This window comes from Papaver somniferum, chromosome 5, assembly GCF_003573695.1.
Source record: "Papaver somniferum cultivar HN1 chromosome 5, ASM357369v1, whole genome shotgun sequence".
In the NCBI taxonomy this organism is placed as follows: domain Eukaryota; kingdom Viridiplantae; phylum Streptophyta; class Magnoliopsida; order Ranunculales; family Papaveraceae; genus Papaver; species Papaver somniferum.
Window position 1 is genome coordinate 67749054 of NC_039362.1, and position 18292 is coordinate 67767345.

An 18292-nucleotide genomic window follows, 5' to 3' on the forward strand; every position below is an offset into this window, starting at 1 on the left:
AGTCGACTCGGGCCACGACTCCTATGTCATGTACGAACCCGAGGGGCCGAGACGATATCGTAATCGTCGTCCTTCCCTGTGCAGTTTATATTTGAAACTACCCATCCGTAGGGTTTAAAAAAAAATTAATGTCCAATGTCCAAAAATAAAGTCCAAAAAGAAAAAAGGTCCAAAAATAAAAATGTTACAACAATATAACTCTAATTACAATTTCTAAAAAATATATATATACAAAATCTTCTTCTTCTTCACTCCTTTTGGATTTCTCTTTTCTTTCCTTTTTGGGATTTTCTTTTCAGCACTTTTTTTTTCTTTAGCTTAACTCCAAATCTGAAAGCAAACAAAAATACCCAAAACGCGTAAAAAGAACAAATAAAACCTTAAAAAATCTATAAAACAAATCCGCGTCGGCGGCGCCAAAAATTGATGTTATTTTTCAATGATGTTGTAGTAAGACGATTGGTTCACTCAGACTTGTTGAAATTGTTTTTAGGATTAACAAAGGAAAAACACTAAAAATATACAAATTATGTCACAAGATGAAGAGACGCTGAGATGCGGTATTCCACTACTTTTCATATTGTTAAGGTTCACTCATTAACTCTAGACAATATAGCTCAAACAAAAGAAGTTGTGACTCTAGTTCTTTGCCAAAAATAGATTTCGTAAAATATTATTTGTAAGTTAAAAGCATGACGCATCTAAAGTATTTAGAACTAAGCATGCGACATCTAACAAATAATTAATAGAAATCATAAAGCAATTAAATCTATGCAAAAAGTCAATAAAAAAAATTAATTCATTTACCACAATCATGAAAAGTTTCTTCCTCCGTTGTCCCAGTGATGGGGTCTAGCTCCGCATGGTGAAAACACACTCAAAGGAATTTTTCATTGCTCAAAAAGGTGTTTACAAGGAGAAAATGGAGAAATAATTCAAAATCGGGTTTGTAACAATTATATTTGTTACAAACCAGAGAACTATTGTTGCTCTATGATTGTCTCCTGAACTACGACCCTCGGCTGTGGGTCGTTACCACTGTAGCATAAACGACTGTCCTTAGGCTTCCAATGAGTGTGGGTCGATGTTCTTCGTTTTCTTCACAACAGCAGAAATGGTGGTTTCCTGCCACTTGATTATCTCGACTTTCTGATGCTCTGCAATTCTCCCAAACTCTTCATCGTAGCTCTCTATTCTCTTCCTCAACTCTCCCTCCTCCCTCTCTGGTGCCCGAGAACCTATTTTATACTCAACAGGGTCATCCAATCTCTGCATTAACTCCGGAAATCTCTTCATAACTCGCCAGTGAAAAAATATTCTCGGGAATATTTTGTTCCCTATTTTACCTCCTCACGCGTTGATTCTCTGAGCACACTCTGAACAGGTCATACACGTTCCAGAATGTTGATCGAGTCATCAGAACATGTTCAAACTCTTCAAAACCCGTGAAATATTCTTCCCGAGAAAGTGTTGCTCTGTTTACTTCTGCGCGAGAATACAACCAATTTTAATCGATCAAATCACTCATGATAGTTTTGTTGGGACATATCACAACTACCCAACAAATTTCAGCCCTTTAGTCTACCTAGAACTCCTTCAAACTTCGATCGAAAATCACACAGTTCTGTTCTTCATTTTCCCGCCAAAATGAAATTTTGAATTTGTTAAAGAAGGTCATCCCTTATCCAGTGGTCGCCCCTTATCCGTTGCTGGAGTCCGAATAACATATGTCCTCCGGGGTGCCTTTAACAACTTTTTGAGCCGAATTTTCCATCAATATTTATTTCCAAAAAATACCTACAAACACACAAAACACCATAATAAGTACAAAAAACAAGTACTAACAATATGAAACATTGAGGACAAATTAGACACATAAATGCGTTTATCACTCATGGAACTCATGCCATCTCCCGTCAAGATATATAATCATGTCATACAAGAGGAAGAACAACAAGCTATCAAGTCCTCTTCTATCACTTTTGTTGTGTCTACAACTTTGAATGTTTCTCGTAGTGATCAAAGGAATTAAAGGTCTTTTACCAACAATGGAAACAATAAGCGTCCAAGGTCTTTTTGTGACCATGCAACGAGCATGGACATACCAAAATTACTTGATGGAAATTGAATGGGTATCCAAAGGACCTGCTAAAACCACGAGATTCAGACTCCCATGCCCTCGCTATTGTCATTGCACTTACTATATCATCCATCAGTGTTGCTTAATATGCTCGTCTGCTTTCCCTTCTTGATCCAGATAATGAAGGTACAAACTCCACTTCATCTGCCAATTTTGCAGGTACTGCCTTATCTTGTTATACTCATGTTTGGATAGTAGATAGTGGTGCAACTCACTTCATATGCTCTTCTCTTTCATTTTTCACTCCATATACTTTGGTTACTAAACCAATCAGTGTTCAACTACCAGATGGATCTCATACCTCTGTGAAACATATTGAAAAATGTTAATTTATCACCCAGTCTCTTAAGTTACTTGATGTCTTTCACATTCCAAGTTTCAAGTTTAACTTAATCTCTGTCAGTCAACTGACTAGCACAACAAATTGTTGTATCAAGTTCTCACAAGAATCATGTGTCTTCCAGGACCGTCATACGAACAAGGAGATTGGATGAAGTAAGCGCATAACTGGCTTTTACCATTTTAACTTTAAAGTTTGAAACTTTGAAGTTTCTTAAATAATTTTTTGCTTTTGTCATCAATCACTTTGGTCATCCAATAACCAGCTCTCCTCTGGTATTAATACATTGCTCATTCCCTAGCTACAGACTTTTCGTGCTGATAATGGCCCTGAGTTCAAGTCTAATGAACGGTGGTAATGGTTTTATCAAAATCGTATCTTACACCAAACAATTTGCGTTTATACTCCACAAAAGAATGGTGTTGTTGATAGAAAACATCGGCATCTCCTTAATGCAGCATGATCATTAAGATTTCAATCCAATCCACCTCTTCGTTTTTGGGGAGAATGTATTCTCACTGTTGCGTACTTAATAAAAAAGATTCCAACTTCAATTTCATCTCATAAGACACCACAGGAGATGTTGTCACCTAAAACACCTGATTAGCATACATACTGGTATTTGGTTGCTTATGTTTTGGCAGAAATACAAAGGTTCCCCATAAATTCGACCAACGTGCCAAGCCAAACATATTTGTTGGCTATCCTCATAGACAAAAGGTATACAAGATTTTTTATATTGAATATAAATCCTTTTACATCTCATGAGATGTGATATTTCATGAACATCGTTTTCCTTTTATCTACTACTTCTCATGTACCAGCACTTGTACATTAACCGGAATATGCTCAATATGATTCCATTTTAAATTCCCCTTCACCTGTTCATGCGCCTTTGTCACCTACCTCTCATCCATAATCCAACTGTGATATGTCTCATCCTGATATTAATTAAGGTCATGCAGCGACATCTAGTACTCCTTGTGGTTCACTGAGTCATACATCTCACTCGGAATCTTCCAAAACCACCAATAATCCTGGGGTTCCATCGGTTGTATCTTCTCTGGAGCCATCATCATTATCCAAGAGCATTTCCGTCTCTCTATCTGACCTACAACAACCTCATCCTGCAGTTCCGTTAATAAAATATGCCATCCCTACAACAAATTCTCGTCCTTCTCGTATTATAATTCCACGAGCCTACTTGAAGGACTATCATTACTAAGCTACTGAATATAAATCAACTCCAATCTATCCAATGACTAATTATTTTTCATTTGGTAAATTCTCGCCATCTCATAAAGCTTTCCTTGCAGAGGTTATTCTTTCCTAAGTACCTAAATCCTTTTCAAAGGTCACTAAATATCCTAAGTGGAGAGCATCTATGTCTAAAGAGATAATGGCTTTAGAAGCTAACAACACTCGGATTATAGTAGACTTGCCACCAGGTAAAACTGCTATTAGATGCAAATGGGTTTTTAAGATCAAGTTTAAATCTGATGGTACGGTTAAACGATACAAGGCTCGTCTCATGGCAAAGGATTATACTCAACATGAAGGAATTGACTACTACGACACTTTTGCACCCGTAGCCAAACTGGTCAGTGTCCAAGTATTACTATCTATTGCTGTGATCAAAGGTTGGTATCTACACCAACTAGATGTCAATAATGTGTTTCTCCAAGGAGATCTTGGTGAAAAATCTATATAAAGATACGTCGCGGTCTAGCACGTAAAAGTGAGTCTCAAGTCTTCAAACATAAGAAAGCCTTTCGTCAATGGTTTGATAAATTTTCCTCGGTTTTGATATATATCTGAAGGATTTTGGAAATCTTTATGTGACCATTCTCTCTTCACATATCATCATGGTACAACTTCCATTTTTGTTCTCGTATTGACGACATCATTATTACTGGCACAGACGATAACTTCAATACTTCACTAAAGTTACCTCTTGCATCTCATTTTTCGATTAAGGATCTTGGTCGCTTACAATATTTTTTAGGCATTGAGGTTTTTCGATCTGATAAAGGTATTTTTCTATGTCAAAGAAAGTATGTCTTGGACATTACTAAGGACTCTGGCCTCACATGGACACGTGTTTCATATTTTCCAATGGATAAACATCTCAAGTTACTTCGTACGGATGATAAGGAATTAACTGATCCAAGCTCTTTTCGTCGTCTTATTGACCGATTGTTATATCTAACTGTCACTCGTCTATATATAATATTCTCAGTAAATTATCTAAGTCAATTTATGCAACATCCTCGTACGGCTCATCTGGATGCTGCTCACAGTGTATTACGCTATCTCAAAGGAACCATTGAGCATGACATATTTTTATCTGCATACGATTCCCCATCTCTACATGGTTACATGGACTCTGATTGGGCAGTCCTCTTGCTCGCTGTTCAACTACAGGTTACTTCACTACAATAGGTAGTAGTCTTATTTCCTGAAAATAAAAGAAACATCCTACTGTAGCTTGCTCTTCTTCTGAAGCTGAATATCATGCCTTGGCAAATATAATAACTGAACTACAATGGTTACGCCATCTTTTCAAATACATGTACATATCATGTCCTCTCCCTATCACCGTTTCTTGTGATAGTCAAGCAGCAATTCACATTGCTTAGAATCCTGTCTTTCACGAGCGTACTAAACATATTGAAATTGATTGTCATTTTGTTCGTGAAAATTAATGAGTGGATTGATATTACCGAAGCATCTTCAGTCCTCTGATCTACTCGCAAATGTTTTTACCAAGCCATTAGCAGCTCCACAATTTGGTTGTTTGGTTAGCAAGTTGGGCGTTCGTACAGGCTCTACATCTCCAATTTGAGGGGAAGTATTAAGTTTATCAGTTGACCTGATAAACTACTTAGCCGATTTATTGTTGTATCTAGTTCCAGTCTTCCTCACTTGTAGCTAGTTAGGTTTAGTCCTCCTATTCTTTTGTTCTCTCCTATTATTTCTCCTTATCTCTGTAAATATCTGTAACTATGTATTTAGTATAAATACGAATCAATCAATGAAACAAACATCAAGTGAAAAACAAAACCTTATCTCTATTTTTAAAGAATACTCGTCTCTAACATGCTCCAATTTTGAAAAATTAATGAAACAACAATAGAATGTTAGTAATTTCATTTCAGAAAGTATTTGAAAACCGAGCCAGACTGAGCGTGCCATGGGACTAGATTGGAGAGTTAATACTTGATTTCAGATTTGTCCTATGGTGATGCTCATTATCAACAATAATCATAATAGAAACTTGTTCTAAAATGAATCTTATTACGAGATGTATTATGAAATGAATCTTATTACGAGATATATTTAAAAAAGTGAATCTTATTTCGCAATAGAGTCGAAAGAAAAGAAATAAATTTTTTGTCACTTCAAAAAAGTGACAAAAAAGTCAATTTGGTCTATTTTTAGAAAAAGTGAAAGTAAATATAACTGACAGTGGCTAAATACAACCCACAATTACGATAAATACAACCCTTATCTCAAAAGTTTAAATATTTCCAACAGCGTTGATGTGAGTAATCAAAACCCTCCATCATCTTCTTCCCACTGCCCTTTTCTCCTCCATGAACTATCGAAAAACAAAACTACAGATAAACGGAAACCAATAATAAATCAAGAAAGTATACCGATCATCGATAAAATCTAATCATTTTTAAAAATTAAACTTATACTGTTTAAATCAAGCAATAAAAATGATTAATTAGTTAAGGATTCATATGAAGAACAAAAATAAAAAGTTAACTGTAAACTAGGTCTAGTAAATTAATTGAACAAATCGAATTCAAATAAGGATCCATTTTGATCCAATTAAAAACTCGGTCCGCACTTGATGTATCTTTGTGATTTTAATTAGATGTGACCACAATTATATTGGAATGCTTGTTTTGGTCCAAAATATCAACACTTGCGGAAAGAATCTTGTGGGTATTCCCTTTTTCTTTGACTCTATAGATTTGCGAGCATAATTAACCTGATTCGAATGGATGATACATGTAACTAGGTCAATGGGAAGATGACGAAAAATGTGAGTTTTAACTTCTACCTGTATCACTGAGGTCGATAATACTTTGAAATATATGTCATAGTTATCCCAAATGAGGGTTGTATTTAGTCATCGCCAAATAACTTCTCCCAAACGGCTCTGATGGGTGGTTTTGCTAGAGTAGGTAATAATGAGATTACCAAATGTCTGCCCCACCGTGGTACAGATTGGTTTAGAGGCAGGCACTAAACGCCCAATTGTGGACGTGCCGGGCTGAGGGTATATGCAGCACGATATGATTGGAAGTGAAAGCTGCCGCCTTGGGAGGGTGAGCCTCTAGTTTGGCGAAACGAGGGAGCTAACCACTATATGGGGCTAGTCCCTGGCAAAATTGGATATTTTTGTCTGAATGCAGAATTAAATGAAATAACCTTATTTTTGTTGTTTTTCGAGAGTATAGAGATAATGGAGTAAATGAAATGGGTGTTGTTCTTAAACCGAGGTTTCAAATCTTTCAATTCCCATTCTATCATCACCTCCAAAGGGAGGGACTCATTTCCTTCTTCTCCTCTTTACAACTTACAGACAACAACAACAACAAGCCTAATTAATTTAACAGCTTCAATATTTTTTTGGACAAGAGTAAGTAAAACATCATATCTTTCTCTTAAATTGTTAATTCCAAAGTTCCATTTTATGAAAAGTCATTGTTTTTCCTTATTTTGATCGGTTTTCCTAATCTGGGTTTGGATTCATTAGATTCATCAATTAGGTTTTGTGGGCCTTTTTTGTTTTGATGTTATTATTTGCTGGTTCAAGGATTTTTGAGTTAGGGCATTGTTTCATTTGTTTTATATAGTGAATGAGTTTAGAAAATTTTATGGTGTTTTGAGAGGTGAAAAATGGATTTGTGGGTTGTTGCAGCAGCTGCTGGTGCTGGATTAGCTAAGCATTGGCAAAAAAAATCAAAGGAGACAGAGGAATGTTCTGGGGATGTCATTGCTGCTGGGAAATCTAGTTCACACCCAGTACTGGAACAGGTAACTAATAAGACTTGTCCTTTCCGAAGATTTGGACGTAAACGAATTGAAGAAGAGTCTTCTGCAAGTAGACATGAAGTATTGGGTAGATTGGATGAGAAGGTTTTAGAAATGACAAGGGGGTGTGATTCAGAAATGGCATCTACTAGTGGATTTGATGATGAAATGCTGGGGAATTATGGTAGACTTGATGGTTACAATATACTTTCGTTATCGAGTTTGGCGCCTGGTATTTCAAATACAATGAATAATCAAGATAAAGGGAAAATGATTCAGGGAAGTAACGAGGGGGGTGGTGAATCCGGCGGCAGACCACCTTCGAATTGCAGAGGAGGAATGGGTTCTTATCAGTCGTATGCGAAAAGTGGAAGCTCTCTTAGAAGCAGACGTGCTCGGGGGTTTTCTGCTAAACCATTAAGTTCTTTAGAAAGTTGTCTTGTAGCTCAGCTTTATAAGGAACGCGTTGAAATGGAAGAATATGTTTTTAGTACATTCCCATCTCCTTCGAGACAAACTGTGAGGCCACTTGTTGTGAAGGATGGAACCCGGGTAATTAGTAGGGCGAGCAGTGATTCTTATAGTGCACATTTGGAGAGTGGAAAAAGTATGTTGCATAATGGTTTTGATGTTAATGGAAGGGATGTAGTAGTAGGGGTTCCACCTCTTCCGCAGATAGGTCCATTGGAAATGAAACAAAAAAGAGCAAAGGGGCGAGTTGGGAAGTTAAGCAGTTGCAAAACTAAGGTGATGGGAAAAAATTTCATGTCACAAGGTAATATCACATTATTCATGCATTCTTTTTGAACCCTTGTCTTCATTATGTATTCCAACTGCAAGTTTGTTTGTGCTTTGTAAACTTATTCATGATTGTGCTGGCAGCATGCAATTATCTTGTAAAAGACATCCTAAGATGTGCTAGTTTAATTCTTCACTATCCATCTTTAGAGTTGATTGGTGTTTCCAGTTTTTTAGAGTTGATTTGTGTTTCCAGTTTTTGTTCGCAGCATCTTGCACGAACTTTCTTGGTTAATTTATGTTTATCTGTACCCTCCTAATAAGCCATTTTACTTGATTAATCTGTCAGTACTTGTCTAAAAGCACAAGAAGGTTCATTTATCTTGTGAAATTTTAGGGTGCATATTAGGGTGGTCTAACATTATCAATATTTCAGTGTCGTCGGGATCAGCCAATGGAATGTTTCTTTTCTGCCTTGGAATCACTGTTGGGGTGATGTCTACCGTGGTAGCAAATAAAAGAGAAGTTGACAAGTTACATGCGCTGTTAAAGCAGACTGAGAACTTGGTTCAAGATCTGCAGGAGGAGCTCGAGATGAAAGATTCACTTACGGTGAAGGAACTACCTAATGAGGATGATGAATCCCAAGAAACCAATGATCATTCCTTTCATAATGTGGGTATGACATCATTCTCTTCTGAGCTGTCATCCTTGAATTATGGTGATAAAAGATCAGATGTTCAGAAACTTGAGCTAGAGGAAAATTCAGAAATGATGAAAATTGAAGCAGAGCTTGAAGCTGAATTAGAAAGGTTGGAACTAAACATGCAAGCAACTAGCTTGGAAGGAAGATTGTATGGTCTTGACGAGGTAAGCTCGCAAACTGATCTTAGAGATCCCTTTTTTAAAAGTTGGGGATTAGTTTTAAGCATACAAACTTACATCATCCGTTTCAAACTTTAGCATGTCATTCATTACGAACTTACACATTAACAACAGCCCGTATTACTTATTTCCCCGCTTGTTGCCTTTCTCTTCCATGAGTCTGACTAGTTTTTGTTCCGTTTTAAATTCGTTTTTATACATCTTAATGAGTCACAATTTCTGTATCTGTCCGACTAGGACGGCATGTAAAGCTTTTGTTCCGTTTTAATCGTTTTTATGCATTTTATTTTTCTCATTTGTTTGGATTAAATATGACTGTTTATAACCATCATTGGGGTTGTATAGGAGCGCGTCTGTGCATCGGATAGAGATTAGGAAATTGCCCTAGTACATATGTGAAAGTTTTCGCTGACTAGCAGTCATAGCGTGGCTCCACAGATAATCTGATATCAAGTTTCATTTCTATCAAGAAATGTACTTGTTTTTATCTTCTGTGATGAATGGCTTGATTCCTTGTTGTTTGTTGGAACCGGTGTACTCAACTTGTGATATAACCAATGAACAACTTCAACTGAGGATCTGAACATTTTACAACTCTTATATTTCTGATTCGTTTGCAGCTTGATCCAGACTTAGTCGGCAACATCGTTCAAGGGGAATTGAGACCTGACATGGTGAAAGGGGGTGCTGATTTCCGAGCTGACTCAGATAAGGACGCAAGTGGAACGTCTACCACTCAGACTGGAAATGTGAACTACGCCGTGTCACCTAGAGCACTGAGCTTGCGATTGCATGAAGTTATCCAATCAAGACTAGAAGGAAGAATTGAGGAACTCGAATCTGAACTCCAAAATAGCCAGAAAAGAGTAACCCTGATGGAGTATAAGCAGCAGCAGAACCTTCAGAGCAACTACTCAAATGGTGGACCAAGGTCTTCATCTCAGGAGAGTCGTACTCTAGATGAAGATAACTCGATTGCACAACCGTTAGTTCTAAATCTGTCTGGCGATGCTCTGGATTCTTACAATGAGACGTATGAGGAACTTTTGGGGGTAACACTTACAGATGAAGAGGAGGAACATACTCCATCAACAGTGCGTCATGAAAACCAAATTAACAATGGAAGATTACACTGGGAACGAAATCTCTTTCCAAATTGGAATGGAACCACAGAGAATGGGTCCTTTCAGCCAGTTAAAGTGATCAAAGAAAGGTACCCTACACCGATGTCCTCATTTAGTGATAAGAGAAAGACATTGGAGAGGTTCTCAAATGAAGTTGGGGAGTTTGAGGAAGAAAATGGAGATGACGACTACGATGACGACGATGGGGATGAGATGGGAAGGTTACTGATACAAAAGATTGTGGAGAAAACCAAGAAAGGTTCTCCTTTAGTTTTGAATGCTCAAAAATTGTTGTTTTCATTGGATGATAAGGTATAAGAAGGCTCATTTATTCATTTTTGAGTTGTACAGATTACAGCACACTTGACAGAAAATATGTTTTTCATTTTTGTCCTGCCACTAATCATTTGCCTAAGCGTAACACTGCTGGGTATTCCTTGAATGAGAGCCAGGATTTATTGTTTTCTGCAGCTGAACTTCTGGCAGAACTGAACCGCGACCTATGACTAGGCTGAGGTGTGAGAGAAAATCCCATCTCCTTGCATTGCTAAAGGCTTGAAGTTTGATTGAAAAAATTGCTTAATAACGAGTACCTGTAATGCAACTCGAGTAAAATTCTAGCCAGGAATAGCCCTTGAACTGTGTTAAGGTGACCTCATCAAAAAGATCAAATGTGCTACAAGACTCGGAATTGCCCGACTCGGAATTGCCCTAAGCAAGCGTCCGACTGATGATCAGGAAACTACCAGTGGAATAACCGGTTAAAGAGAATAAGGTCAAAAGGTACTGGCTCAGTTTTTTTTTGGAGCGAGCGGTAAATATTTTTTTTACAAAGAAAAAAAAAGATCAATCCTGAGACAAATATTCAAACAACTAGCATCTCATATCAGAAGCTTCAGAACTGCTGGGCTACTTAAAATGACATAAAGTTTACGGTTGCCTGATATAACAATTACAATATTTCTGCTTTCAACTCTGTGAACTTCAAAAAACGAACCAGCCACTACGGATATCTAAAGTTCACATATAAAGGCTGTTGTTACTTGCAGGTAGAAATAAAAATAGCTACTTAAAAAAGTGTACCCGAGTTGAAAAGCTTATTACAAAGCATCTTTGTATGCAACCTAACAAACACGAGTTATTGACTTCTAAGTTCAATTAAAAAAGGTCCAGAATGCAAAACAAAGAAAAGAACATCCCACTTAGTAAGTTTCTTTACATGCATAAAACACGGAAGACCGTTCTAACATCTCTCTAACTCACAGTCCATTCTTCTGCCCCGAAGTGATTTTGCATCAAGCTTGCCTGTTGGCATAGTCATCTGGCTGGCCATCATCATCTTTGAAACTCCCTTCCAAGGGACCTGTCTGGTCAAAAGAACCTCCTGTGTTGCCTGTGTAGCCACCACTAGCAAAGCTGCTATCACCAGATTCACCACCTCCTACACCATCATTAAAGTTGCTTTCGCTGCCACCAACACCACCAGCAACACTAAAATTTCCGCCACCACTGCTTTCACTTCCATAACCACCTCCACCTCCAGCACCACCATAAGTGTTACCACCATCACCATATCCCCCACCGCTGTTGAAGCCACCCCCACCACTATTATAGCCACCCCCACCGCTGTTATAGCTACCTCCACCACTGTTATAGCCATAGCCACCCCCGCTGTTATAGCCACCCCCACTGTTATAGCCACCCCCACCAAAGCTTCGGGGTGCTCGTTCGGTTGCATAATTCACTCTCACCGTTCGACCATCAACATTCTGTAAAGCATGTTACACAATCAAACCAAGGATGAAACTCATCATAGATCAGAAACATATTACTAGGTTCTAACTAAATGATGAAAATGAGATCACACTGGAATGGGGGATCCAACAGCAAGTTTTGAGTTTCAGTTTCCAAATGTCATTAACAGGGTAAACTAGGACAGACCACCTGATATTAATCCAAATTTGAGACAATTTGCCGTGAGAAACAGATTAGATGCTATTAATATCAGCACAATTTCCTGATCAAAATTCTGCAACAATTGCTTTCATATTCATAACTGTACTCCTATTACTTGACACATTCAATTATAGCACAAGTATTTGTGCAAACAAACGGATAAACAATGTTTACAGATTAAGAAATGATATGCATAACATGTAGTAGCACATACCTGTCCGTCGAAAGTACTGATGGCTTTAGAAGCCTCCTCAGTAGATGTGTAAGTCACAAATCCAAAGCCTCTAGATCTTCCCGAATCACGATCCATGATGACTCTTGCTGTGTCACACCATTCATTCACATTTTAGACAAGTCAAGAAATATAAAAGTGCATTAAACTCCATAAGTAACCATTACTTGTTAACCTAAAAAATCACAATTTCTCTTCCTTAGTTGCTGTAAATTTTTATTCAAAAAAGCATAAGATCCTCCTAGGTTTTCAATTAAAATGTTATCACAAGATAGTAAAACAAACTAAATCAAACATATTTGACGCAGTCACACATATTACTCATTCTAGGAGAAAAATACCATCAATAATTTCTCCACAATCAGCGAAAGCTTGTCTCAGGGATGTCTCATCAGTATTCCAAGATAACCCTGAAATCACCAGCACAAACATCAGACCATAAAATCAATAGAGAATGAAAAGAAAATTAAAGAAAAACACACACCTCCAACGAAGACTTTGGAAGATGACATGCTCCTTATTGCTTGAAAAATAGATGGATTGGATCCACACAAATCTGAATTAATATTCCTGCTCACACTCTGCCTAAGCAGATTCCCAACTTTACTCATGAAGGCCATTGTTACAACCTAAAAAAAAAACACAACATAAATCAGATTCATAAGTATTAAAATGAAACCCTAAAATTTCTAATTGAATCTAAATGAATCTATCTATATACATATAAAACCCTAAAATCTACTATAAAAAAATTAACACAAACGATAAGAATCTAGGGTTTTAGTATTTTTCAGATGAAAAATATACCTTCTAGAACTTTTCCACCACTGTTTGCGTTCTTTACTCTCTCTTCTTCAGCAAAAACCCCAGAAATGATCGTATGGGAAGGGTTTACGAATTACTCCAAAGTATTTATTATTTTCTAAAATTAATCTCAACCGTTAAAAAACACGATAATGTGAGTATTTACTTTCGGCCGTCAGATGAAAACAAAAAAATCATCCTGGAGTTTGTTTTTAAAGAACTGGTTCAACTTTGGACCGGCTTAGATGATAACTGAATCAAATCGTAAATTTCCTGTTTGAATCGGTGAGTCACGTCCGTCTATGAAAGGTTGCCATTTTTCTGAAACGTTGTGTTGTACTGAAAGGTAACATTCAAACAATCACATCTCTTTGTGTAAAGACACTTACGAAAGAACACCATTTTGGTATAAAAGTGGCAAAGGCAATAAGTTTTTTTTGATCTCACAATAACCCGCCATGTTCTCGTGTTTTCATTTCATTATACCCATGTTTTCGTTTTCTAGAGCATGCGTATTGAGCAATGGCAACTGTTAAGGGAAAACAAGACGTCCACTCATATCATCAAATGGATAGGGAAATGTACTCTCGACTTGTAATCAAACTATGTCGAGACCCTTTTCGTTGCATGGATATTATAGCATTGTGGATGTGTGTAGAACATGTTAGTTATCCAAATTTTGTTCTAAAAATAATGAAGTTAAAAGAGAGTGTACTGAATACGGCCGCGGACGAAGCAATTCTGATACTAGATTGCATTACATCAAAGACACCACCGCCTAAGTTGAAGACCAAGAAGGTGATTCCATATACGCTGAGTTTAACGAGCAACAAAGAAATCTCGTTGGCCAACTTGTATGAGTGTAAGGGTCGGGTGATAAGTGGAATTACTCAGAAAGTGGATGAAGTATGTATTAAGGCTTTCTATGATATCTTACAGAAGGCATTGGAAAAGAACCCCAAGTTTCGCCATCAACCTACCGGGGGTCTGAACTTCGGTGCAGATAAATATAGAAGTGAGTTGGCCTCACTCATTAATGTCTCAGCATCAAGTTCAAGCACAAAGGATGCTTCGAATGTGTCAGCATCAAGTTCAACCACAAATAATGCTTCGAAAGGTGAGAAAAGAACGATGTTCGTCACATTTTCCCAGGGGTTTCCTACATCTGACCAGGAGTTAATCGAATACTTTGTTGGGTATGTAGTTTGTATTGCTTTTTTTTCTTGCTAAATTAGTAATTCATGTCTCATGATTGAATCTCTGGTTTTTCAGCAACTTTCTACTCTACTTTGCAGACTATATGGCAATTGCGTTGAAAGGGTACATCTGCAGGAAAAGAAGCAGCCCCTGCATGCTCGTGTTGTGTTTTCTTCTTCTTCGACGATTAAGAAATTCCTTGGTGGTCAGGAAAAGGTTAAGTTTACCATTAATGGAAAGCAACTATGTGCACGACGTTACCTAGCAAAATGAAAGTACTCCAAATCCGTCTTGCCATTATACAAACAGCAAAAACAGATGTCATGTTCATCTTACATTCTCTCCAGTCTCTCTTTGTTTTATTTATCTCTTCTGACAACGTTTTTGGGAGGAAACCATCATTTTTGTAATTTAAACTTCCAACTATATCATCAATAATAAGTAAGATGTTTGACACTGTTATCATTTGTGTCAGTTAATATATTTTGTGCCGTTTTGAAGAATGAAATCCACGACAATACCATAGATCCAATACGTGGGCTAATGCAAAACCGAGCTGAGAATGTTAGATTTTGATACGTAGATCAAAACTAACATGGATATCATTGATTTGACAAACAATAAAATTATTAATCAATGATAAAATAAAGAAAACATAAAGGAATTGAACTACATACCAAAATGATAATGGAGACAACGATATTACGTGGTTCGGTCATCTCGACCTACATCCACGGAGAAACCCATAAGGGTGAATTATATTGATGATTGTCAGAACATTCTGAGATGGTTTTACAGTTACATATGTACTCTATTTATAGAGTTGAGTTGATGAAAAATATATTCCTAATTAATATCAGAATATACTTATCTAGGGAATTAAAAGACTACACATATCTTCTAAATTTTTGATTTATTCTTCATGTGCGCACAGGCTTACTTCACAGGATCACTCCAATGTACGTGTCATATATTCCAATACCCCCCTCAAGTTGGACACGGAGAAAATTATAGTGTCTAACTTGAACAATCTCTTGGAAAAAAAAACATCTTGAACTTGAATCTTGTTGCTGAAACTTTTGATTATTCATTGCCGCATTTGATCTTCGGGCCACCACACTTAACTTGATGGATGATTTTTTTAAGTAACTACACGAATTACCAATCTTTTTTTTTTTTTTTTTTTTACAGTGCAACAGAAAAATGAAGTTAAAAATAAATGAATCGATTGGATTGAATATATCTCCATGGATATTGGGGAATATTTAGAAAATAATGAGTTGTAGAAAGAAAATCATATTACATAAAATAAGATGTTTTGAATTGATTTTCTCATAAATATAGAAGATTTTGTATTGAGAATTGGCTTGAATGGCCAATGATCCATATCAACCTTCACGTTGATTTTGAGTCCATATTGACAATTATGTCAATGGATTGCGTAGAAAAACTTACTGAAGATAGGATCATGAATGATCTTATGTTTTATAAACGAAAAAATTCTCGGAAAGAGAAAATATGACTTCATTTTGATATGAGATGTTATCAAAAATAAAGGATCATTTTCTGGGATACAGAAAATTAATGGCCAAAAAAATGGCAGAATTATGATTCAACAAAATAAGGAATATATTTCCACAAATAACCAGTGGTAAATTGGTATTACAAAAATTACTTAATTGGTTAATAATAATAGTATCAAATCCAACGGAGAGAATATATTTTTGGAAATGACATGTAATTACCAGAGACGGTGGGATTTTGTCGGGAAAGATATCGGTTTCCATTTTTTTGAGTGAATGTGATATTTGATATTGGAAAGGATAATCTTCCATGAAGAATTAGTCATTTAAACTAATTAAATTAATTTGATTGAAAAATGAATATGCCGGATGAACAAGGCATAAGCAAGAAAACGATCAGAGTTTTCTTTAACAACTGACAACAAATATAGGCTAAAATGTTGAGTTGGGTTGCTCAGAAAACAGATCCAAACATGAACAGAGATATGAGCACATGGGGATATATAGTTCCATGTGGGATTAGAGGATATATTTAAGCCGGAAAATCAACGGGATTTCGTTGAATAAAATGATCCTTTTGGGAAAAGAAAAAGGATGTTAACTAGATACCGTAATGTCAACCTCAAACTTAGGGAGGAACTAGTACGGAAATTATATTAGAGTTACGAAAATCAAGAGACCAGAAAACTATAATGTTCAATTGAACATCGATCAGAATAACATTAATCAAAAGATGATTGAGGAAAAGATTTGATCACCTCTTTATTGTTGATGGCTTGAGAACAGAACGAGTATTAATTCCACCGAACATAAGGAATCATCTGTAGAGCAAAACAGGCTAATACTGAAGATTAGCTTGAAGAAAATTGATAAAAAGAAAAATGATATCGAAATTGATAAAAATGATACCAAAATGGCATGAGAATTTAGAATTTGCTATCAGCAAAATATATATGATGATGGATATAACCGTATCAAAACGATACAAAATCATAAATGAATTAACCTTGTTAAAAAATGGATAAATATTATAGAACCCACGAATCTTATATGCATAAAACGTGAACACTATATCATCTCTCTGCTTATTGTTTGATGATTTATAAACAGAAAGAGCATTGATTATTCTAGGGAAAATAAAATTTTGAATTTCCCTGTGATTTAAGATACTAACCCTAAGAAATCTGGGTAGTAGAGAAAATGTCGAGCATCATGTAAACATCAAACTCAAAACAAAAACGATGCTTAGATGCGAAAAGCGAAGATTTTAATTTGATAATCAGAGAAACTAATTATCCATTGCTTAGTTGAGAAACAAAAGTACTTCACTAAAGCGTAGAACCAAATCATCAGTGGTCACTTACGAATCTTCAATGAAATCTGCTTGACAACTCATAGTGAGGAGTTGCCGGAGTTGATTACTACAAAAATGACGAGAAATGTTGGTCGCACTAAGTAGTATCAGATAATATTTGGCAAACATTGAACATAGCATTAAAATGCCAAGGATTAAGGAATAAAAGGATATCCGCAAAAAATAAAGATGATGATGAAAAGTTTCGGAATAAAAGTATTTACCCAAAAATAGAACATGAGATCCTAAAACTAAGGTTTAGGAATTAATGGTTTGATTATCCAATGATGGAAAATAATGTGAAAATTATAAAATATAATTTTCAAAATAAGAAAAATCGACGACACAGTTGCACATTGTGCAAAAGAAAATTGAACTGTGAACCGAGAACCTGAATGCCAACCATTGTTGGTAAGTTTCATGCCATGAAAGGAGAGATAGATTCTTATAACGGAATGAAGATAAGAAGATATATTTTCCGAAAATTTTTGGAATGAAAAAGAATGATTATAAAGAAAGAAAATATGAAAAATATTTCCAAATAATTTGATTACCAGACTTTGGCAAGAATTCCGAAAAATGGAGATATTTTCGGGAAAATGATTGTGATTGTGATGAATCTATCCCAATAATGGAAGTATGCAAGCAAGAAACACACTAGCTAAACAACTAGTTGTTAATGGACTAGGAACATGAAATGATTTTTGTTTGAAACTCTTAATTAGCCAACTGAATATTCAGAGAGTCGAGTTTAATACACGGTTTAATACACTTAATGTGTAAGGATGTTAACGAGGATTGACCGTATCATACGGATCGTTTTGCATATCATACCAAAACCAGTGATATCTGATATGGTATGATTTTGAGGCAACACCCTGAATAAGAGACGTAAATTCGGAAATGAAAACACGCATAGATGCAAATAGAAAAGAAAAAATGGTAAT

The 18292-nt window shown here is 36.2% G+C and overlaps 3 protein-coding genes across 5 annotated transcripts; 2 read left to right on the forward strand and 1 right to left on the reverse strand.

Moving 5' to 3' along the window:
- Positions 1-6914: 6914 nt before the first annotated feature.
- On the forward strand, positions 6915-10679 carry LOC113281815. Of its 3 annotated transcripts, none has more exons than XM_026530681.1 (4): positions 6915-7137; positions 7420-8307; positions 8707-9140; positions 9776-10679. In XM_026530681.1, the coding sequence occupies exons 2-4, from the start codon at positions 7647-7649 to the stop codon at positions 10595-10597; spliced, it is 1917 nt and encodes a 638-aa protein (XP_026386466.1). In that variant the 5' UTR covers positions 6915-7137; positions 7420-7646; the 3' UTR covers positions 10598-10679. The 3 variants fall into 3 exon arrangements, with proteins under 3 accessions (XP_026386466.1, XP_026386467.1, XP_026386465.1); XM_026530682.1 differs by having other exon boundaries at positions 6925-7137; positions 7423-8307; XM_026530680.1 differs by having other exon boundaries at positions 6925-8307.
- Positions 10680-11198: 519 nt separating this feature from the next.
- Positions 11199-13385, reverse strand: LOC113281816 (glycine-rich RNA-binding protein 2, mitochondrial-like). Its single transcript, XM_026530684.1, has 5 exons — positions 13275-13385; positions 12952-13096; positions 12809-12877; positions 12450-12556; positions 11199-12048 (listed from the first exon to the last, which is right to left on the reverse strand). The coding sequence occupies exons 2-5, from the start codon at positions 13085-13087 to the stop codon at positions 11575-11577; spliced, it is 786 nt and encodes a 261-aa protein (XP_026386469.1). The 5' UTR covers positions 13088-13096; positions 13275-13385; the 3' UTR covers positions 11199-11574.
- Positions 13386-13793: 408 nt separating this feature from the next.
- On the forward strand, positions 13794-14741 carry LOC113279147. The gene is made up of 2 exons (XM_026527853.1): positions 13794-14467; positions 14567-14741. Exons 1-2 carry the CDS (start codon positions 13794-13796, stop codon positions 14739-14741), a joined length of 849 nt encoding a protein of 282 aa, XP_026383638.1.
- The last annotated feature ends 3551 nt before the right edge of the window (positions 14742-18292 follow it).